Here is a 24,359-nt window from a genome sequence, read left to right on the forward strand (position 1 = left end):
TCCCTCAAAATGTTCTCTCCACATTGAGGAGACAATGACAACCTTCTCCTCACTTCTCTTATCCTTCTTCAAACTGATATCAATTGAACGTATCAATTAATTACAACAAAAATTCTAATGATGCCCTACAAACCATCAACACAGAGAAATGCAATGCAATTTGGAGAGTATAAAACTCCTCGTTATTGATCATTGATGAAAATGTCCGTTTATACCATTTGATTGAAAACTTAATCACATAAGTACCTCCTTTTCAACCATAACTGACTATTAACAACTGAAAAAATTAATAACAATGTTTATTATCCATTTCTGTTCTATGAGAGAAAATATCGCTTGAATCCATAATTTGAATTACATAGGATTTATATATATATATACAAAATGTGTGTATCCCGGTTTTATTTCGACTAGAGTTCACTTGAGACTAGACTAGCTACCGAGGAGGATATTGGGGTCCAACAAATGTTAAGATCATTCTTCAATAGCATCATGGTTATGAGATATATACAGTTATACAAAGATCTTGTGAGGACAACTATGTGTAGCCTTGTATTAACTGAATACTTCTTGATAAACAAAGCGAAAAAGATATACTGTGGCATTAAGTTCTTACACCACGTTTTATGCAGGAACATCCCGGTGAATGGGTGCATCATCCAAAAATATTTTTGGTTCCTGTCTTCGGTTTTGTTTTGGCTTGCTCTCATTCAACTTGCAGAAGCTAGACTGTGACCATATAAGGCGAAAGGGAAAGTTTAAAATATGGGTAACAGATATATCAGCGTTTTGTCACCTTATTGAGCAATTGCAAAGGGCTCGTGTCAAAGCCAAATTCTGCAACCTTGCCAGCATTCCCAGTTTGAGAACAGTTTATTGGCATCCATCAATTGTAAGAGATTGAGCCACGTATGTAAATGGAGAAGCATAGACCAGTCAATACTCTGTAGTTTCATGGCAGCCCATATGAATTTGTTCAAGGGCTTCAGAAAATATTCAAGCAAATGCATTTGGAGGTGAAAGGCTAAAATTCCCAACCATTGGCAGCGTTCACTTTTCCTATGCTAAAATAGGAGCTTGGGAGCGGAACAGCAACCTCCCTCGTATCAGAATTTTGTAATATAAATTGCAGCTGCTCTGGTATGCATGTAGAATGTGGAGGCATATAACCATACATGTCTGACAGAAAGCCTTGTCATTACGGGGTCTCATCCCTTGAAATGATTGGAGGATATAAACAAAAATGAGTTTTGTAGAAAATACTTTAGAAGCTACTATTGACAGGTGGAAGGAACTGTTTGTTCCCAGCCCAAGCTTGAAATGGTGATGAAGATGTGAAGAAAAATAAATGTGATAGGAGTATGAAAAGAAAATGCAAACTGATTAAGTAATTTAATCGGTTCCAATAACAGTTATAAAGTGGGAAGGCCCCAAATAGGTGGCAACAGCCCAAAACAGAGGATGAGCCTGCGTAGTGAGGGAGGCAGCCCAATCGACAGAGATTCGACCTGCAGGGGAAGAGAGTGTATGGTGGGTTTTGAGAGAGGGTTGATCTAATGGAAGATTCGGAAGGCCATTGAAAATAGAGTGATGAAATGTCTCAGACCAACGTGAGGTTGGGACAAAGTCTAAAAATTAGCAGAATTTGAATAAAAAAGAGGAGATGGTACAGATAGGGAAAGATCACCAGAAGGACAAAAGTTGTAAATCATGTAATAGCGAGATTGATGGAAATAAAATCATGTATGTTGTAATTTCTATATGCAGAGAGTCTCAATGTGTGTCTTGTTTGTGTTTTGAGTTTGGAGTGAATTTCAACGTTGGATGGGATCTCTCTTTGCATCAACATTCAATTTGCTCATCACAGATATCTGGTGAACATATCCATCAAATCCCCTGGGGAATATAACTCTCCAGTTATAAAACCAAACATTAAAGGACTAGATAAGACCCAGCATTTTGGTAATGGAAGGACGCAGTGATGTGGAAACAGTTCTGGTGATAGAACAAACTTTCCTTTATTATAAGGATGAGGAGGGTATGTTTATTTTTAAATAAAAGAACTGAAATTTTAGAAATTTAAATACAATGCCCTGAATTTGCAATTTAACTTATCCCTCTTTCTGATTTTTGGGGTTTTTTATTAAAAACATTAAGTCAACCATCTTCATTTTTATGCCCCAAATAGCACAGGTTGTCTAATACTTAAAACCAGGGAGATTTTTGTCGCTGTCCCTATCCCCTTCCCCCCTGCCCCAGAAAACTCCGGCATCTCATGGATGTTGCAAAGACCAGTGGGCAAACAACCCAGTGGAAGACCGCCACATATTGAATGTTCAAGCTTGCAACTATAAATATTTAAATAGTAAACTTTGCCAGACTACGAAATCTTCGAACGGGTTCACCCCAACTAGAACATTTACATATCACTTTGTTGCTTTGGTCCATGATTTGACCTGAAGACCGTATGAAGAACCTAGCTCTAAATTTGGTCTGGCTTTCTCTAACATGCATGCAACCATTCTGTAGCATAGATCTTCAGCAAACAAAGTCATACTCCATAAACCCGTTCATTTGAAATGACAATTAGAACATTAAAATTATTTTAATTTACTGAAAATCTGTACATAGAAATGCGAAAAAATACTTGCTCTTATGTACATTCCACTTTTATTTGAATTGGGTCCCTTTTATGTAAAATCCTTCCACTTTGAATTACAGGATTACTCGAGCTTGGTGCACATAGTGCCTGTGACTGCATTGCTGACAATTCTCTTACCCGAGCTAGAATTGGAGCTGGAATGGGAGATGAAATATGCTTTTTCCTGTTCCCAGCCTGCAACCAATAGGTTTTAAAAGGTCCTGTCAGGTTGCCGAGAAAGAAAGATCTAACTGCTAATTTTAAATAAATTACTCCCAATTTTCAGTAGTTTACTTTAGCAACCAATTTTCTGGTATTAGCATAATATTGATAGAGATGGAAAAACATCAAAATAAAGGAGAGGTAGGACCTTACATTGTCCACATCTTAACAGGATGAAAATAAATAAAACCCATAAAGATCTAATAATCACTAAGAGACAAATAGAAACTCAAACTGAAGAACTTTGAATTTTGAAGAATTGACAACAGAGAATAGAGGGTTGTCTTACACTATCCAACATTTGATTCAAAGAATGATTTCTTGAGCATGACAGATATTTATTCAAAGACAGAGAGGCACACACTAGAAATAATGGTAGGAGAATGAAAGACCAATGTAGGGGTTAACTCATAAAAATAGTAAGTATCAATAGCAGAGAATGGTAGTCCTATTGGAAGACCCTCATAGATTATGATATTTAATTTGATTCATAGACTGAATGCTAGACAGATATTCAAAGGAAAGCAGAGGACTCAGTAGCAGGGAAAATGTCCGATTTTCGATTCAAACAACCAAAGCAATTCAATGCTCTACATTTTTTTAAACATCTTTTATAATGCACCAATTCAAAATATTCTCAGAATCCCTCCATGACTTGCATGAGCTAATGGTGAACTCCCAGCACCCTAGGAACATTTGCAAGACCAAATAACTTCCACAAGAGAATGGAAAGAATAGCTTGCTTGATTTTGGATACTTAAATGAATGAAAATGTACATGAGAGGCCTAGCTTATGAAGGCAAGGTGAGCCATGAAATTAGACAAGATTGTGGCATGTCTTAATCCTATGGTACAACTGTAAAATGACCTAACTAACTAGAATAAACTAAAAGTCAAAAAGATAAGATATGATAAAATCTTATATAGACAACTAAGACCTATAGAAAGACACCTAGAACCAAAGTAAACATGTGAATAAGTCCTCACTAGGAACTAACTAGGTCCAAGAGCTTATTTGCACCATCACCCTTAAATGCAACTTGGGCAAAGTGGATTATCATGCAAGATGCCATTAATGGGGCCCGAATACTAGACCATGTTAAGTACCCATTAACTATTCAATTCTCTCATAAATGAAGAAAAAAAGAAATTGAGTAGGACAAAACTACCCTCCCAAAGAGAGAAAATACAGAAAAGGGCGATGAAAGGACTCAATGATACCCCCATCCATCATGAATATAGAAGATATCCTCCACACAATGAAGAAGCTCCAACGGCAATGAAGAATACCTGAAAACAAAAGATAATCCAATGCCTGCAAGCAACACATCTTTTGATTCTTTTCCCTAGGGAAGAAACTATTAAATTTTATATCAGACTAATGGTAGTATTAACTTATATATATTAGTTTATCACTTCACTCTATAAATTTTGGCTTTTGTAGGAGTTTAAATAAAAATACAAATTATATGTCACTATCTAGTAGTGACTGCAATGATATATCTCAATGAACATATGAATGTTGGTTCGCACGTTAAATCTGGATGGGACAATTTGTCTTTAGTACTGATTGTACTATCCACGTGGCAGTGCAGAGAGTACGATCTTTATTGACTGTCGGTCATATTTGATGTATTATGATGAGTATAAAGTGTGAGCAGTGTTATGAACAGAATGAAGGGGACTGAGTTTTATATGTGGAGAAACAATGTGTCACGTTTGACATGTCCCCTCATAATCACTTTAACTTGTAACCGATGAAATCGGTTAGGTCTTTGGCAAGAATAGTTAATATAAAACATAGGACAGGATAACACATTAATTTATTAAACATTTCTTTGATTAATATAATTAGTTTGTTTTATATATAAGATACATAATTAACATATAATTAATTATTCAATTATGTAATATAATTAAATTAATATCTTCAAGCAATGCATTATATTGCTTGAGATATATAAGAGCCTCCTAAAGCTATCTTCAACACTCCCTCTTACCTAGGGAGGCTTCCAAATTATATTAAGTTATAATGATTTTAAATTACCTTTAGGGCATTACTTTGAATATCATCATACACGTTACTCACCTTAAAGGGTTTAACATTTTTACCTTAAGGGCACAACTTGGATATTGTCATATGCATTATCCACCTTAAAGGATTTAACATATTTACCTTTAGACCAACCTGTAAATTTGTCGTATACGTTATCCACCTTAAAGGACTTAACACATTTACCTTTAGGGCACAACTTGGATATTGTCGTATCCATTATCCACCTTAAAGGATTTTAAGATATTCACCTTTAGGGCACAACTTGGATATTGTCGTATGCATTATCCACCTTAAATGGTTTATAATATATACCATTATGGAATGTTCTTAGATAGCAACACTTGTTACTCACCATAATGGATTTCAAGATATCAATATGAATGTCCTTTACTTCATGAGTTATCAACCATCATTGTGAGATCATCACCTCACAATGAAGGTAACATTGTACGAGTGTCTTATCTTTGTGAGATCGTCATCTCATAAAGATATTCATTTTCACAAGTACTAGGAAATCAAAAATTCATTAAATTATAAAAAGTTACATATACATACAATACATATGAAATAAATTTTAGATTTCATTTTTAGCATCATTCTCTAGTATCTACCATACCAACTTTAGCTCTAAAGTACTCAAACTCGATTCTACCATGTCTCTGTAAAAACCCTGCTTGATTATGACTTAAACAAACACCATTATTCTGAGCTAATCAGGAGTTAAAACAATTCATCAAGCATTTGAAGCACAGTTCCAATATCTTTGTTAAGTTGATGTCCAAAAAGTATTTGCTTTAAATAAAAAATCACTTAGTGAATCACTAATGCCAAATAGACTTTGTAACACTTGCAAGTATTGCATTCACTAATTTCTCAAATTGTAAGTCATTCAAATATTCCAGACAGCAAATCTGATTTATTTGTACGTGGAATAGATGAAAGATATATAGCACTTGAAAGCAAATTCACTACAACTCCAAATGACAACCAAGGAACCTATATGTTGATTGGCATGAATTAACAACTCCAGTATTGAAACGCTGCTGTAAACATCCAAACTTAATTTGCAGGGGCTTCCAATGAGTCAGCAGCCTTTACACAAACCTCGGAACATTTCACAAGCCACTCTGTGATCCTCTATTGGCAAGATTTCACCTGCTGTAGTTATTGTGGACCCTCACTTATGCAGCCGCAGATCATAAATATGAAATCGCAGGCCAATAGTGAAGGTGACAGCCTGCCCAGAACTTAGCCGATACCTTCCAGATCATTCACAATTCCTTCTAATTGGTGTTGCAGGATTAAATGCTACTTGCTGCCCAGTCCTAATGATCAGATTTTCGGCTCAGAGATTTGCCAAAATACCAACAGATCCAAATCGCTGACTCCAGTTATAAATCAGTCTCCAATCTTAAATCAATTCCAACCACATTCGATTCCACAGAAAATTGATATAAATTTCACAATGATTTTCCTCCACAAATTGGCTAATAGCTATCAATTTCAAACTCCTAGACACAGTAAGAAATACTAGGAGAATTTGCAATCTGCTATACCACAGCAACAATTTGTACCCAAAAATCAGACTCAGAGAATTCTCAGAAATTATTTACCAATCTCCCAGTCACTAAAAATCACAGATAGGAGATTTAACTAATGAAACCACTATACATCAGCAGTGAGTTCAAACAATCTTTAGATACTCAGAAACCCTTATACATCAGCAAGGGCTCACAATTCAGAACTCAAGAAAAAGCCACAAAGGCAACAAAATCAAATATATCTTCAAGCGTGCTTTTCCTAATGAAATGAGCTCTCATTTATAATCTTTTGTTGGCCAAAGTTTCCTTAAAAATTCCACTTCAGAAATTGTGGAAGTTTCCTAAAAGAACTCGATGCTTGAAACTTTCCAACATACCTTTTAGAAATATCTCTTAATGCCACTATTATAGTAATATAAATATCATTATAATAATGCAACTTGATAATTATTGAATAAATAAGAGCTCATGCAATTATTAACCTTATTTATTGCAAGTGATGACCAACTGCCAAAGCCACCCACTGCACTACCAAAAATAGACTTACTAAAAATAGTAAGTGTTTACCGTATGGATTAATTAAGCAATGCACACAGGAAATAGACACGAGCACTGAACAGCAAACAACAGAACTATTATTATTATTTGCATATACCAACAGTACATCATGCTTTTCTCATATGGATTAATTAAGCAACGCACACAGGAAATAGACACGAGCACCGAACAGCAAACAGCAGAACTATTATTATTATTCGCATATACCAACAGTACATCATGCTTTTCTCATATGATCTAAGATGAATACAATGCTTCCTGAAGGGGTTATAAATACTTTCCAACGAACCTTCCCGAAGGTATCTGTCGGCCAGATACATCATGTCCGCTACAAACTATTCACCGTCGACTACATAACAAGAACTTTTCCGAAGGGACCCGTCGGCCGATACACAATTTCTACCGACGACATCATTCCCCCCAAAAAAGAAAAGTCGTCTCCTGAAGACTACAAAACAAAACTCAAACAACTAATACAACAATATTGATCTGCCATATTACTTTCACATTCATCCCGTTGCATCTATAGTCTTTGCTAACACAATACTGACTCTTCAAGCTGACCATGATAGCCACCTGTGCTGCTTTCTCTGCTTCCAACTCCTCGGTACCCTGAGCCAAGTGTCGCTACACTGCCTCCAACTAGATGATCAGCTCCTCCCGAGCTCTCTACGCATCCACCAAGACAGCCTCACAGCCAACACCTGCTCCCACTGCCTCTGGTACACAGAAAGTCCATGCCTGCAACAACTTCAATTCTTCTCAACTGGTCAGACTGCCATGACTGATATCCGCAACGACTGGGGGTCCAGGGGGCAACGCCCCCGGCGGGGTCGAGGGGCAGTGCCCTCGCGGGGTCCTGGGGCAGCGCCCCGGGCCAACACCAATTTAGCACTTTGAAACCCACACAAAACTGCACGGAACACACCATTTCTGTCATTTTCTGCCGATTCTACACTCTTTCTGGCAATCGCTGATTCTTCCCCTTCCTATGGTATCATCTGATATTCATTCTGAGCATTCTTGATTTGTCGACATTTTTTTTTTTTTTTCCTCCTTCCACAATTTCTCTAACCCTTGACAAAGATGCAAAATATCGGCTACCCCATGCATTAATCTTTCAAACATATAATTTAAATTTTACACTCCGTACGCCAAATGGTTGAAATCCGTATCGCCAGATATATACTGGAAATCCGTACAGCTTAAAGTCCGTACAAGCACGAAAAAACCATGCACAAATCTGGAAAGCTTAACCGCACACCAAGCTTGAAATCCATACGCTGAACTGAGAAGAAGAATCCGTACGGTGCAATGCAGGATTGACAAGAAGCTAATACCAAATCCGTATTCTATAGTGAACAAGCTTTGTCGCCAAAATCCGTACGGTAAAGTGATTGCCAAATTCCGTACGCTAACTTGCAATCCGTACATTGTAGTCTTTATTGCAATTTCTGTATGCCACTTTGCAAATGAACTTGAAACCCGTACGGTGCAAAAAAAATCCGAACTTTACTAGTGGAAAACCGTACTTTGCTAAGAATTCTGTACCTCGCCAATGGAAAACCGTACGGCAACATAAAATCCGTACCTTGCTATGGAAACCGTACGATGCTGAAAAAACCGTACGGCACAATGAAATCCGTACCTTGCTTATGGAAAACCGTACGACGCTTCAAAATCCGTGCGTACGGTACTTCAAAATCCGTACTTTGCTTATGAAAAACCGTACGGTGCTTCAAAATCTGTACCACACTTATGGAAAACCGTACGGTACTTCAAAATCCATACTTTACTTGTGAAAAACCGTACGGTGCTTTCCAGAAACCGTACGGTGCTTTACTTCACTTCTTTTTTTTTTGCTTTTTTTTTTTTTTGGAAATCTCACTTCTGAAACAATTATGTACAATATTTACATATATACAGTACTTACAGTCGTCTCTCAGTTATTCGTCCACGGGGGTGCGTTACTTCTTTCATTGCAGACATTCAACTTCGACCTCTTCACTACATCGAATACTTCCTTTCGGTCTAGCATCCACTGTTTTATTGCTCCGTTATTGTGTACTTCCCGCATCTGGTACGGCCCGACCCATTTAATTTTGAACTTGCCTGGTTTGATCTCATTCCGCTCGTCGTACTTCAACACCTACTGTCCGAGTTGAAACCTGCTACGCCTATTCTGTGTCATCTCCATATCGCCCAGTTTGTTCCCAAAGCTCCATACCATGGACTCCGTCAACTGCCCCTTCTGGCCGCCAATAACACTTCCACTCCGTACTGCTGCAACTTTCATTAGACCCTTCCGCTTTGTTTCCTGTGCAGACCGTATCGTGTGCCTTCCTTGTTGCTGGTACCTTTCTGCTATATTTGTGGTTTGACATAATACTTTCTTCCTGCGCAGTCGTACAGTAGAATCTTTCCTTCTTTTGGGTTCGTACTGTATGTTCTGTCCTTCAGCTTCAATCATATCCGCGTTTTCTTCTTCGGCTTCTCTATTATGCTTCGAACATTCATTTCTTCCTTCGGCTTTTCCATGTTCCTTCAGACATTCATTTCCTCCGTCAGCTTCTCTGTGTTCCTTCGGACATTCATTTCCTCCTTTCTTACCTTCGTCGATCCTTAGCATATTACAACTTGGAAAGAGCTCATAATCCTCTATCTGCCAGTGGTAAAGACCATTTACTGAATCCAGATCATCATCTCCTTCTAATCGTAGGACTCCCTCCTGATCTGGTGCCATACTCTGCCTCCTCTCATCATCTTCTCCTTCGGAATCCGACGATAGAGCTTCTTCTCCAACCATCTGAGTGTGTAGATCAATGACATACTTCCGGCCTTTGCTTTCAAGTGATAAAGTATTTTTCTTCCAATCGTGTTTTACCTTGGCTTGTATCAACCACCCCCGGCCCAGAATGGCATCATATCCTCTCCGCTTCAGTGGGATCACGACAAAGTCCAACAGGAACGGTTGTGTTCCAATCGTCACTGGTTGTGCTGTCAGGACTCCCAATGGCTTGATTCCATGTTGATCGGCCGTTAGCAGCTGGAATGTAGGCGGCCATAATGTCGGCTGTCCCAACTTTTTCCAAGTGTCTTCAGGCAACACATTGACACCAGACCCTCCGTCCACAATTGTTTCCGTCAATACAGTCCCGAGAATTCCCATTTCGACGACTGCTGGATGGCGTCCGAATGAGAGGGCTAACATTGGATCTTCTGCACTTGCGCCACTTTCCTTCTCCTTTGTGTGCACTGTACTTGCTCCACTTTCTTGCTTCCTTCCATGTTCTCCTGGTAGTTGAGCAGCGGGAACAATGTTTGTGAGTGCTGATCGGAGCTGAGGCATAGTGAGCAACAGATCACTTATCTTGACAGGTATCTCGGCTTGCAAAATTTGCCGGACAATGTTCTGTTCTACGCAGTTCCGTACGGAAGTACTCGGCGTGTCCTTCAGGTGTGCCGTTTCTGCCTGTGTTGCTTTCTGGATCTCTACCCGTGCTTCTTCCAGTCTCTTCTTTTCTTCCGCCGGGTCGGGGTACACTTTTGCTTGCTTCCGTGTGATGGCCAAAACCTCTTCTTCGTTCGTCCCGACGGTGATCAAGTTTACTCCTGACTTTGGACACCTAGCATCTTCATGATCACCAGGTCCACACCATCTGCATAACAACTTTGGTGTGTTCGCTGTTGTACACTCTTGGGCGAAGTGACCCCACAAATTGCATGCGCGGCATTGAACTATCGGCCGACCATTCGCATCATACTGAATTCGACTCCTTCCGCCATTATTGTTGTTGCTGGTATTGTTGTTATTTTGACCGTGCCGGTTGTTTCTGTTGGAGTTGAGGAAAGCCAACTCCGAAGACGCCAAGATCACCTGCATGCGAGAACCTGTCAAAGAGAAGCCAAGAAGGGGAAGAGCATGGAGCAAGGGAAAAAACCCTAAACGGACATGAGAGACACCATGAATGCAAACACAAGAAGAAATGTATTTACAGTAAGAAATGATGTGATGATGTTGTGATTGAAATACAATGAGAGAGAGCCCGAATATAAAGAGCTCATGGAAGCTTGTAGAACAAGCTGGAAGGTGGTAGAAGATAAGTGTGACAACTAGAAGGGAACAAACTCCCGTGTTGTCACCAACTAACCACAACATGCATTAAATATAAAATATTAAATAAATGCATGACCTAAGTAAGCTTAAGCAATAGAATAAATAATTAATAATTAATTATTTACTCTAACACCCCCCCTTAAGTGCAACTTAAGGAAATGCCTTAAGCTCACAAAGCTAAGATGAATGCATAATGGGTCCCGGCAACGAGGCCATGTTAGGTACCCATGTACAATGCAAGAAGAATGCAACCTCTGTAAGCGAGGAAAGAGAGAAAACCACATGGGAAAAACCCTCCCCCAAAAAGAGGTAAGAACCCAGTGAAGAGCTGAAGAAGTCTCCAACTAGTGAAATTGTCCCCTAAAACAGGAACAAAGAGTGATCATGAAGAAGCAGCATCACTGAAGCAGGAAGAACTGCAAATCTGCCAAACTGCTGATCTGAAGAAACCTCCATGGAAGAAGAAGGCACGAACTGAGCATGTCTATATGGTAGATGATCCATCTCATCGAAATGCATAGGTAGCCAGCCACTGCAATCGCCTTGTATATAGGATCAACCACTAAATACATAGTTCACACTATCGAACCATCGAACCATGGATGCATTAGAACACAGCATAACCCCCCCTTAATGCAGACGGGGTGTGATGACAGGCAACTGAGAAGGTGGGCCAAAGTCTCCTGCAAACGAACCAAGAACGAGGAGAGAGGGAAAGAGGTACAGACACCGATAAAGACACGGTCTAACTGACTCTGCATGGACTAATGTCGTGGAAGGGACACTCACTTGACAAAGGGAGAATGCCTAAAATAGCAAACAAAGAATCCCCCCCACGGTGCTTTATGAAATAGTGCAAGTACAACTGACTCAAAACAACGTTCATGACTCCCAGAATTCAAAAGTGACACTTTATCTCAGTGCGAAACAAAAAAGTGCTTCAAAAAGATAGCTACAATGATCATAACTGAAAAAAAGCTGAACCAAAAGAAAGTACAGCCGAAAAGAAAGAAAACCATGCCAGGAAAACGATCCTCGGGCCTAAAACACTCAAAATATCCACCATAGAGCAAAAATGCCAAACCTACGATAGAAAGAGCAGAGGCCAAAAACAAAGAAAAAGGACTACTTTTCTGAAGAGTACACAGAACCAGCTTTCCAGAAATATAAAGTTTTCAAAAAACTGACATGAGACGCAAAAGATATGCATGCCGGAGTCAAAAACAGGACTTCGGACTTCAATAGAAAAAACGAGCAATAAAAAAGCATCAAAACCAAAAAATACCTGCACCAAAATCTCCGTCTCGGAACCAGCTTTCCGGCGCTTCTTTCGGATCGAAAAAATACCTCCGTATGCAAAAGTTATGGCCAAAAAACCACAAGTAGGTCCAAAAGTGAATCGGGAGAGGTGCATGCAAGGGCTGATGCAGCGCTGACGTCAGCAAGTCAGACAATTAAATTTGACGGTTTGGTGGCCGTCGCAGCAAAAAAGAGTGCCACGTGGCAGTACGGAGGATGACGTGGCTGACGTGGCATGGGTGACGTGGCGGGTCCACGTGGCAAGGTGCCACGTGGCGCCCAGGCCACGTGTCACCCCCGCAGTGGCTTCAATGGCGCTGACGCGGCTGCAGAGCTGTCAGGCTGAGCAGAGGCGGCCGGGCTGGTGGAGCTACCGGCGGAGGTGGCCGGGCTAGTGGAACCACCGGTGGAGGGCGGAGGACGGGCGGTGGCCGGGAGGAGGCCGGGCCGCGGCGGAGCGCGGGCGGCGCTGCCTGCTGCGGCCCCGCGGTGGCGCGGCGGCGGCGCTGCAATTTAAAACAAAAATCGCAATAAATGAACCATTTTCGTCCGTACAGCAGACCCTGGAGGCTTCAAAAAATCTCCAAAAATGCCCTGTGACCAAAAACGACAAATTTTATATGAATCCTGACTGCAAATGGCCTTCCGGATCCAATGGTGATGTCCATTTGAGCCCAAAGTGCTCCGAAAATATGCTGATCCCCGGATTTGAAGAAAAATTGCACAAACAAACCAGGGTTTGTGACTTCAAATCACAGCTTCAAAATTCTTCAACGAAGCAGCAGCAGGAAGGCTCTGATACCATGTTGGAGTTGAGGAAAGCCAACTCCGAAGACGCCAAGATCACCTGCATGCGAGAACCTGTCAAAGAGAAGCCAAGAAGGGGAAGAGCATGGAGCAAGGGCAAAAACCCTAAACGGACATGAGAGACACCATGAATGCAAACACAAGAAGAAATGTATTTACAATGATGTTGTGATTGAAATACAATGAGAGAGAGCCCGAATATAAAGAGCTCATGGAAGCTTGTAGAACAAGCTGGAAGGTGGTAGAAGATAAGTGTGACAACTAGAAGGGAACAAACTCCCGTGTTGTCACCAACTAACCACAACATGCATTAAATATAAAATATTAAATAAATGCATGACCTAAGTAAGCTTAAGCAATAGAATAAATAATTAATAATTAATTATTTACTCTAACAGTTTCTGTATCCACCCGATGTGGCACCTTCCGTACTGGTGTTCCCGTTCCCTCCGGATGGAGAGGCCTCCTGTATCAGGAACACTTGCTGCGGTGTTCTTGTTTTCAAATTGAAAGGGCATTCCTTGACTGAGTGTCCCATAATCTAGCAGATCTCGCAAAATTGCTCTTTTGGGCAAGATCCCTTCATATGGCCTTCCTTCTTGCACTCCGTACACCATAGTTCATTGCCCTTAGTTTCCTTGTTCATGTTCTTGAATTCCTTCATCATCCGAATCATGTCTTTCTGAAGGGCACAAACCTTCTTGTTGCTTCCTTCGTCATCGCTGCTATCATTTCCTGAGGATGCATCATCATCTGAATCGGACGAGCTAGTCTTCTTCTTCTTCTTTGTCTTCTGGTCACTTTCGAGGTTCATTGCCCGGTTGTACGCTTCATTGTATGTGGATGGTGGCACGATCTTCATCTTCTTCCGCAGCTTTAGGTGAAGGCCTTCAATGAACCATCTTTTCTGTAACCCGTCAACTGGCTTATTCTCCATCTTACTGATTAAGTCCTTCAACCTCCTGGCAAAGACCCGTACAGTTTCATTCTTCTTTTGCTTGGTATTGAATATCTCTGTGACAATTTCATTGTCATCACGCAAAAGTTGAAATTCTGCGATGAACTCCTTCTTAATGTTATCCCAACTATTCAATTTCTGTGGATCGGCATCAGTAAACCAATCAATGGCAACACCCCGTAGGGTTGCGGGAAATTGTCGGATCCATTCGTTTGTATCTGTTATGCCATTCGCCCTCCAGATCGTTTCACATGTTTTACAATATCGAATGGGATCAGCTGCTTCATCACCATCAAATTTAATAATTTTTCCTTCGGACCTGCCATTATTACTGTATGTCGAGGGTTTTGTTGTGTACCTGCACTGTTTTGCACTCCCGCGCTGTTTTGAGCACCCGCGCAGTTTTCTGCTTCCGTGCTGTTTTCAACACCCGCGCAGTTTTGGACTTCCGCGCTGTTTGGTGAAGAAGAGGGTTTGTCAACCGTAGTTGTCCGTTCCGGAAATATATCTCGGACGAAGAGGTCACTCCACGCTTGTGCTCCTTCGGCACTCCGAGCCGTGCGAGTCGATCTGCTTCCGTCAGGATTCTCTTCCTGTGGCGTATGTAGGCTCAGAAACTCCTCCCTCGCTTCTTCCACCAAATCAAGCCGTTGTCGAGTCTCCTTCAACAATCCTTCCGCGCTCTTGCTTCCGTCGGAAATCTTCTGAAACCTCCTTCGACGCTCTATCTGCTGAGCCAAAATTAACTTTTCCTGCGCAACGCGTATGTCATCTTTTTCCTTCAGCTTACTCTTGTCTTTGTTCAACTGATTCGGCATTTAATTCATCTCCGCCTGCCTGCGTGCCAGATCCATCGGGTAACGGCGCCAAATGTTTACCGTATGGATTAATTAAGCAACGCACACAGGAAATAAACACGAGCACCGAACAGCAAACAGCAGAACTATTATTATTATTCGCATATATCAACAGTACATCATGCTTTTCTCATATGATCTAAGATGAATACAATGCTTCCCAAAGGGGTTATAAATACTTTCCAACGAACCTTCCCGAAGGTATCCGTCGGCCAGATACATCATGTCCGCTACAAACCATTCACCGTCGGATACATAACAAGAACTTTTCCGAAGGGACCCGTCGGCCGATACACAATTTCCTTTCCGAAGGGACCCGTCGGCCGATACACAATTTCTACCGACGACAGTAAGTCCACAACTGAGACCCCCCAAAACACCCCGTCAGCTCACGAGGGTCGCTATGATGAGCTAACTCCATCACTACATAGACGTGCCAAAAACGAGGACATTACAGTCTCTTACATAGTGATACTTGATCTCCACATGCTTTGTTCTATCATGAAACATAGGATTAACAAAAAGCTTAATACAACTTTGGTTATCATAGTGAATTATTGTGGGCTCTAAGGGTTTTCCAAATAATCCTGTAAGAAGCTTTTGGAGCCAAACTGCTTCTCGAGCCCCCAAACATGCTGCAATATATTCAGCTCTTGTAGAGCTTTGTGCTCCAGAAGATTGATTTCTGCTAAACCAAGAAATCATTGCAAAGTCTAAACTAAAACAGCCAAAGGTCCTCTTTTGATCAGCCACACAACCTACCCAATCAGAATCTATAAAACCATGCAATTCCAAGTTTTTGTAAGGCTGAATATCTTAAGACCAAGTCCGATTGTGCCTTGGAGGTATTTCAGAATGTGTTTTGCTGCAACCATATGTATTTGCCTTGGTTAACACATGAATTAACTAATGGTACATACAACATAAAAAATATCTGGTCGATTGTTCACTAGATACATCAAGGACCCAATTATTTGTCTGTAAAGAGTTGAATCTGCTAATTCTGAATTTGTTGCAGCTTCTTTTAATTTATGCAAGTTTATTTCAATAGGTGTGGACATGGGTTTACAATCTATCATACCAAATTTATCAAGTATATCTATAGTGTACTTTCTTGATTTAATATTATTTCATTAGGTTTCTATCATACTTCTAATTCAAGAAAGTAATGCAGCAATCCAAGATCCTTCATCTCAAATTCAAACACAACCTCCTTACATTGGGTAATGAGGTGATCTTCTCCCGTAATTAGTAAGTCATCAACATAAAGTACTAAAATTAGTGTTTCTCCATCAATTACTTTGAAGTACATGTTTGGATCTGCGTCATTTTTTGAGAAACCTAGACTCGTAAGATATGACTCAATCCTTTCATACCAAGCTCGAGGGGCTTGCTTGAGTCTGTAAAATGCCTTCTTTAGTTTGCAAACACGAATTTCCTTTTCTTGCATAATGAACCCTTCAGGTTGTTCAACATATACTTCTTCAATCACACCATTAAGAAACGTTGTTTTTACATCCATTTGATGGATCTTCAATCCTTTGGATTCAGCAATAGAAATGATAGTTCTAACATAAGTATATCAAGCAACGGGATCAAAAGTTTCTTCATAGTCAATTCCTTCTTTCTATGAGAATCCTCTAGCCACAAATCTAAATTTGTATTTTTCAGTACTTTCATCAACAAAATGCTTAATTTTGAAAATCCATTTATTAGAAACAACTGAATTTCCTTCTAGTCTAGGTACTATGTCCCAAACTTTTTGATTGGTACTCTTCATTCATTGCATCTTTCCAGACTTGTTCACTAGTGGGTTCTGAGTTAGTGATTTGACTCATTAATGCAACATAGTTGGAAAACTTTTGTGGTTTTTTTACTTTCCGTAACTGTTCCTTTAGTTGCTCCAAAATTTTCAGCCTCTTAAATAGTTTTTCTTGCCCATAGTGGTCTTTTCCGGTTTACGACCATATCTCTAGGCCCATCAATTGGATCCAGTTGTTCATCATCTTCTTTAGTTTCATGGTTCTCCCTCCGAATTTCACAAATGCGATCTTCATCCATGTTTTGTGGAGATCCATGATTTTCATCATCAATCTCAGAAGCACCTTTAAGATTTCCTAAAAGTGATATCTTCTTGAAATGTCACATCTTTACTTAATTCAATTGATTTTTGTTCTGGTATATATATTCTATAGGCTTTTGATGTTCTACTGTATCCAATGAATATTTGCTTGAAGATTCTAACTTAGTCCTTTTATCTTTGGGTATGTGAATGTAAACAGGACATCCAAATATTCTTAGATGACTTGTATCTGAATTCTTTCCTGTGAATGCTTCCTCGGGTGTTTTATTATTTAGAATTCAATGAGGGCTTCTATTTTGTATATAAAGTGCAGTTCTAGAAGAATCTATCCAAAATGAAGTTGAAAGATTTTGATCATGAATCATAGCTCCAGCTGCTTCCACAATGGTTCTAATTTTTCTTTCAGCACCCCATTCTGTTGAGGATTATAGTAAACACTGAACTCCCTCTTAATCCCTACTTTAGTGCAGTAATTTTGAAAATTTGTTGAGGTGTATTCTCCTCTGATTTCAATTATCAGGCTTTTGATTTTCTTTTCTGATAGATTCTCAACTAGTGCTTTGAACACCTTAAACCTCACAAGTACTTCATTTGATTCTTTATTTTTAAGTAAATAGATCCAGGTCTTTCTAGAGTAATTGTCAACAAAGATAATATAGTGCAAGAAACCACTAAAGGAGGCAATAGACATTGGACCACATAAATCTGAATGGATGAGTTCTACAATATACTTTAATCTATTTTCACTGTTATTGAAATACCCTTTAGCATTCTTACCTATGCACATCCTTTACAGGTTCCTTCATGCTCAATGGTGAGTTTTGGTAGACCTGTAACCATCTTCTCCATAAAGGGCAGTGCACAAAAGTGTAGATGACCCAATCTTCTATGCTAAATCTCACAAGTACTTGATGACTGATGAACTAAGGTTTGAGAGGGGATTGTACACAGCCTGTAAAGATGTCTTTAATGCACTCCACTGAATTTGGCTATCTTGATGTCAGAGATCTTTGGCCATGCAAGAACTTGACAATCTACAAATGCAATACACTGTCCCTAATCTTCCAAGGCTGAGACAGAGACAAGATTTTGTTTGATTCCTGGAACAAATAATACATTATTCAATTTCAAGGAAATGCCTGAGTTTAGTTTAAGAGAGGAGAACCCAACTCCTTCAACAGTATAACTAGAGTCATCTCCAATGGTTACCTTGATCAAATGAATTATTCGGTAGCAACTCATTCAAATGTCCTCTAAATCCAGTAATATGTCGAGATGCACCACTGTCTATTATCCAAGTGCTATGATCAGTGGGTATGTGACTTGAAAGGGTTGAGCAGAATAAGAAACCATTAGAAGCTTTTTCCAGTAACAACTTTGTTAACTTCAGTAATGGGGGATTGGGACTTTGATTTATATTTGCATTGATTTGAATAGTGACCAAATTTATTGCAGTTATTAAATTTGACTTTTCTTGTTTCCTTTCTTCTTTTAGATGTAGAGTCATTGTGAAATTCATTGTCTCTCTATCTCTTGAATTTATTTTTCTTCTTTGCAGATTGTAATGTTAATGCATGAATTTCTTCATTTGTACAGCCTTTGTTGAATCCCTTTGTAATCAGTTGTGATTCCTCATGTATGGAATCAACTTATCATCGATCGAACTTAGGGAATTTTGATACTGCACTAATACCTTGAACAAAAGATTCCCAAAAGTCGGGAAGTCCATTTAGGGCTATCATTGACAACTCTTCGTTATCAACAATATGGCCAATGGTAGAGAGTTGGTCTTTTAGTTATGAGATTTTCATAAGATAAGAAATTATTGATTCCTCTTTAACCATTTTGATATGGTGTAATTTATGTTTCGACGCAAGTGTTTTGTTACTATTGTTGATTTCATACATGTGCTCTAATTTCATGAACATTTCTCTAGCAGTCTTGAGATTTGCGATGATTGGCACAATGCGATCTTTTACAAATTCTACAATCATTTGTTTGCTTTAGTGCTATTTTTCTTCAACTGTGATAATTCTGATTCATTTGTGGGTGAATTATTATTTTCTAGTACAAAGCTATCCAAATCATTTTCTTCCAATGCTAGTATTATTCTAGACTTCCAAGTTGTGAAGTTTGAGGCAGCTCCTAGCCTATCCTCAACCTTTAATCCATTCACCATCTTGATCGAAGAATTTGAAAAGGAAATGAGATCAAGTATTTAAGTTACAAAGGATATATGTTTGATTATGATCTTTTAAGCCGGCTCTGATACCATGTTAAATTTTATATCAGACTAATGGAAATATTGACTTCTATATATTAGTTTATCACTTTACTCAATATAAATTTTGCATTTGTACGAGTTTAAATTAAAATATGAATTATATGTCACTATCTATATTAGTGACTACAATATTTATCCCAATGCACATATGAATGTTGGTTCACACGTTAAATTTGGATGGGACAATTTGTCTTTAGTACTGATTGTACTATCCACATGGTGGTGCAGAGAGTATGATCTTTATTGACTGTCAATTGTATTTGATATGGTATGATGAGTATAAAGTGTGAGCAGTGTTATGAACACGATAAAAGGAGCATAGTTTTATATGTGGAGAAACAACATGCCACATCTGATATGTCCCCTCATAATCACTTTAACTTGTAACCAATAAAATCGATTTCGTCTTTAGCAAGAATAGTTAATATCTATGCTCCACGGGGACGCGTTTCCTGGGGTTTTACCCTCGTACCTGTACCAGGGACGAAACGGGGACGCGGGGATGGATTTTGGCCGTCCCTTGAGTCGTCCCCTTTTTGAAAAATTCAGAAACGTCCCCGAAACGGCCAATTTTTTTGGCAGGAAACTTGGGTACGGCCAGCAGTATCGGGGACGGTTTTGCCGTCCCCTATCCGTCCCCGAAACTGCTGGTCATCCCCTTTTTTCCAGTCAATCTGGTAATGGCAAACCATCCCCAAAAAAACATTTTTTTCTAATTTTTGTTGTTCGTGTGGCCCCTAGTCATCTTAAAGACATAATAACAATATGCAACCCATATTTGATCCATTAAAACACTAACTCTTCTACTCATTTTTCGATTTAACATACTTGCTAAGAGGAAGGAAAAAAACATAAGAGCAGTAGCAGCAATGAGCAAAGATTGTGTTTAGTGAGGAAAGATTGCGTTTGGTATTTACTATTTACTAACTATTTTAGTTGGACTTCTCTTTATTTTATTCTGATTTCAGCATGATACTTGAAGCCTTTAGGCATTTTAATTTTTGCTACATATGTATGTGATATTGTTATAATGGAAGCACTTAGTATTTGTCATTTGATAATTTTCCATGTATTTATCTTCTAAAATGTCTATGGTGAATGGTTTATCAATGTTATGATATACATATTTGAATTTTGTCTCTATATTAAAAAAAATCCCCTATGTTTTTAATCGCCGTCCCCTGATGTCCCGTCCCCTAAATTTTGGCTTCGACCTGTACCCGTACCGAAAACACATCCCCGTACCCTAAAACGTCCCCGTCCCGAAAACTCCGTGGAACATAGGTTAATATAAAAGTTAGGAAAGGTTAAAACATTAATTTATTAAATAACATTTCTTTGATTCATATAATTAGCGTGTTTTATATATAAGATAAATAACTGATAATTAAGTAATTAACATATAATTAATTATTCAATTATGTAATATAATTAAATTAATATCTTCAAGCAATGCATTGTATTACTTGAGATATATGAGAACCTCCTAAAGCCATCTTCAACAGAAACAAGTCCATAGGATGATGAAGAAGCCACTCCATGTCCAACTTCAAGGGAGAAAGAAGTCTCATGCTTAGAAGCCTCCAAGCTTGAATAAGCCTCAACATAATCATGATTGAACTCAACCAAGAAACATGACAAATCAAGAGAATGAGGAGACCCATGAATGTTAATCTCCAACGACAATATACCTGTGCTGAATTATCATCAAAGTGGAGTAAAACCCCCACAAGAGTGTTGTAAAGTCCCATTTAGAAATGGTGAAATATAACCACCAAAATGCAATACTCTGATACCACTTGTAATGTGCCTTTTTAAAATTGCAAGAGTTTTCTTCCTATTTAATGCCAAACAAAAGTTCTGAAATGATCCTTTTAAGTCACTGATGTTGGTTTTTCGGGATCACTGCAAATGTACTAAGCACTTCCATGTATGTGGTATGTGTTTTCCAAATGGCATTGACCTCTTATTTAAATTTAGAATAAACCATGAAGAGACAAGTCCCATGAATGGGACATGTCTATTCATTAATTAGATAATTAATATAATGAACATTTAATTATTGTTATATATATTATATTAATTTCTCTCATATAACAATAAACTCATATATAACCGATAAAAAAAAAAAACCAATAACCTCATATACATAAATTATATCTCATATATAATTATATATAGGTTATCCGACTGAAGCTACCAAACATCAACACTCCCTCTTAGCTAGGGAGGATAAACACGCATATTAGCAATATCAAGTTAGCAAGAATAAGGATATCTTTGATCAGAAAATATCCATCATTTTGATATCACATTTGATATCAAGAGTATCGGTCTCCCAGAATATCAACATATGATATACGCCAAATACTCAATAAGGTATGATATTACATCTGATATCATGAGTGTTGGTCTCCCAAATACATGATATTCACCAATTACTCAAAAATGTTTGATATCATATTTGATATCATGAGTATTGGTCTCCTAGAATATCAATGATGAGTAATGGCCTTCCAAAATGTTGAGATGCAAGATATTCACCAAGTATTGTGAGTAATGGCCTTCTAGAACATCAAGTCGCATGATATTCACCAAGTACTCTGTGTAATGGCCTTCCAGAATATTAATATGCATAACATTCACCATATACTCGAAAAAAATGTTTATAAGGTATGTGCACACGCATTCGCATAATACTTATGATATAAACATCTACTATGCAAAGTATAATCTATTATGATTTGCATAGACATCATAAGATATTCATCATAATTGAAAATCAAATTATTGTAAGATCGTCACCTTTCAATAACTTATGCAAATACAAGTGGCATCATTTGGAAGTCATCACTTCCTCATGATGTACACAGGGGGGTAGGCCCATTAAAAAACATGCTATCACACAAATGACGTCAAAAGCTTACATGAAGTCAAACTCCCTCTGAATTTGATATCAACTTTTGTGACATCCTCGTACAAAGTTGACTCTGATGAAGTGTCAAACTCCCTCTTAAGACATCCTTTTGAATATGGATTCTCCAATCTCTTTAAATTATTCATCTTGATAAAATCTTTTCCACTTTGATAGATGCCTTTTTGTTTTATCAATATTAATATAGCCCCAATATTAGTTTCTTGGAGATTTTGAATCTTAGAAAATTAGGTTTCATACCCACTGCATGTATCTCTATTAAACTTTGCCACTTCATACACCAAAGTATTCACAGACGAACTGCCTTCATCCTTTGATAAAAGTTGTCTTTGATAGAAACAGAGTGTTACTGATGCCAAGAAAATATTACTAGAAGACATGAATATCCTTTTGTAATCTTATTTGACTATTATTTTGTCATTCAATGTTATGATGATGAAATAACTAGCTCTAACCTCCAAGTAGTGCCTTACGACAATTAGTCTTCAAGCTCTCAGATATAGACAACTACACCTTCTTCCTTTGCATACTCGATATACACAATGATCTAGTCACTCCATTTTGAGGTTGCATTTCTATCTATCATTTATATAAATTCCTAGCCTACTCGATTGCAATATTTGATAAACTCTTCTTTTAGCAAGACGCATTATCTCATATGATCAATTAATGAGATAATTGATCGACGGTGGTCTCATGCTCTGCATTTTTCCCTAGGGTCCTTTAGAGTTGGTTCTCACCATCTTCGTGCTCAAACAGACCATCATATTGATAGTGGTGAGTGGATTTGTAAGCTATGTACTTTAGTTGAGGTCAAGACGGAGACTCACATTTTATTTCGTTGCCCTATCTACTACAAGATCAAAGGGAGATTTCACTTCCTGTTTTGAGATTGCTTTTCTCTTTTTGACTTCTTCAATTATTGTGACCAGCGATGTCTAGCTCTCTATCTTTAGGAGGCACTCTGCTCTGTGATAGCACTCTACAGGCACTTCTTGCTCACTAGTGTACTTTGACTCAGCTCATTACTGCTTTTTTCACACCCTTATCTCCTTTGCATGGTGTGAAAAGGCAGTCTAGTTCTTCTAGTTCTTTTGATCATTCCAAGTCTATTATGTTTACCGCATAGATTAATTGATTAATGCACACAGACAATGAACAAGAACAGTAACAACAGAACTCCTTGTATTATTCGCAAATGCCAAAGACATTACATTATAATTCGATAAGATGATTACAATGATCTTGGAGGGGGGTATATATACATCCCGAGGAACCTCCTCGAAGGTGTCCGTCGGCTACATACAACATGTCAGCTACATAATAAGAACCTTCTCAATACCAATGACATACATCCTGACACACACCCTGTCGACCGATACCAACAACATACATCTTGATACCGACGACCTACATCCTGATACACACCCTGTCAGCCGATACTGATGACATACATCCTGATACCGATGATCTGCATCCTGATACACACCCTGTTAGCCAATACCGACGACATCATCCCCCCCCCCAAAAAAAAAGAAAAGTCGTCTCTGAACGACAACACAACAAAACTCAAAACAACTAACTACATTTATTCATAAAAACAACATAGACATAGACATCATGAACCAGAAGGTTGTGTCTTAGACTATGAAGACCGGTTGCATTGAAGCTGATACACTTGATCCGTCCGAACCTTCAGATCAGCTCTGATCCGAGTTCTCCTACACTACTTCTTTCAGCATCAAAGTGACCTCCTGGCACTCAACTTCCTTCTGATCATAAGCCTTCTTCGCAGAGTCCTCCTATAGTGCTGCTGCCAACCGTTGTTCCGCTGCTACTAATTGTTGTTCTCCCTGCTACTTCCCTCGTGCACTTTCCTCGTGTTGCGCTAACAAGGCTGTCCGCTCTACTTCCCATGCAATCTGCTGGGTGGCAAGTTGGTCGGCCATCTCCTCCCGAGCCTTCTCAACCGTCTCCCGAGCTTCCTGCCCAACCTCTGCC

General features: G+C 38.9%; 1 protein-coding gene across 8 annotated transcripts in view; it reads right to left on the reverse strand.

The window, feature by feature from the left end:
* Nucleotides 1-2,326: 2,326 nt before the first annotated feature.
* LOC149576345 (uncharacterized) overlaps nt 2,327-24,359 on the reverse strand; it is a 163,648-nt gene continuing 141,615 nt past the window's right edge. For 5 of the 8 annotated variants that reach the window (XM_089816937.1, XM_089816931.1, XM_089816943.1 and 2 more), the window contains one exon: nt 2,327-2,836. In XM_089816937.1, coding sequence (XP_089673063.1) covers nt 2,785-2,836 — 52 coding nt within the window. In that variant the 3' untranslated portion in view covers nt 2,327-2,784. The remainder of the gene's footprint in view (nt 2,837-24,359) is intronic. The other 3 variants (XM_089816950.1, XM_089816940.1, XM_089816946.1) reach the window with 1 other exon arrangement.

Source organism: Cupressus sempervirens, chromosome 1 (assembly GCF_028749045.1).
Source record: "Cupressus sempervirens isolate cs-2001-9-10 chromosome 1, ASM2874904v1, whole genome shotgun sequence".
Taxonomy (NCBI): Eukaryota; Viridiplantae; Streptophyta; class Pinopsida; order Cupressales; family Cupressaceae; genus Cupressus; species Cupressus sempervirens.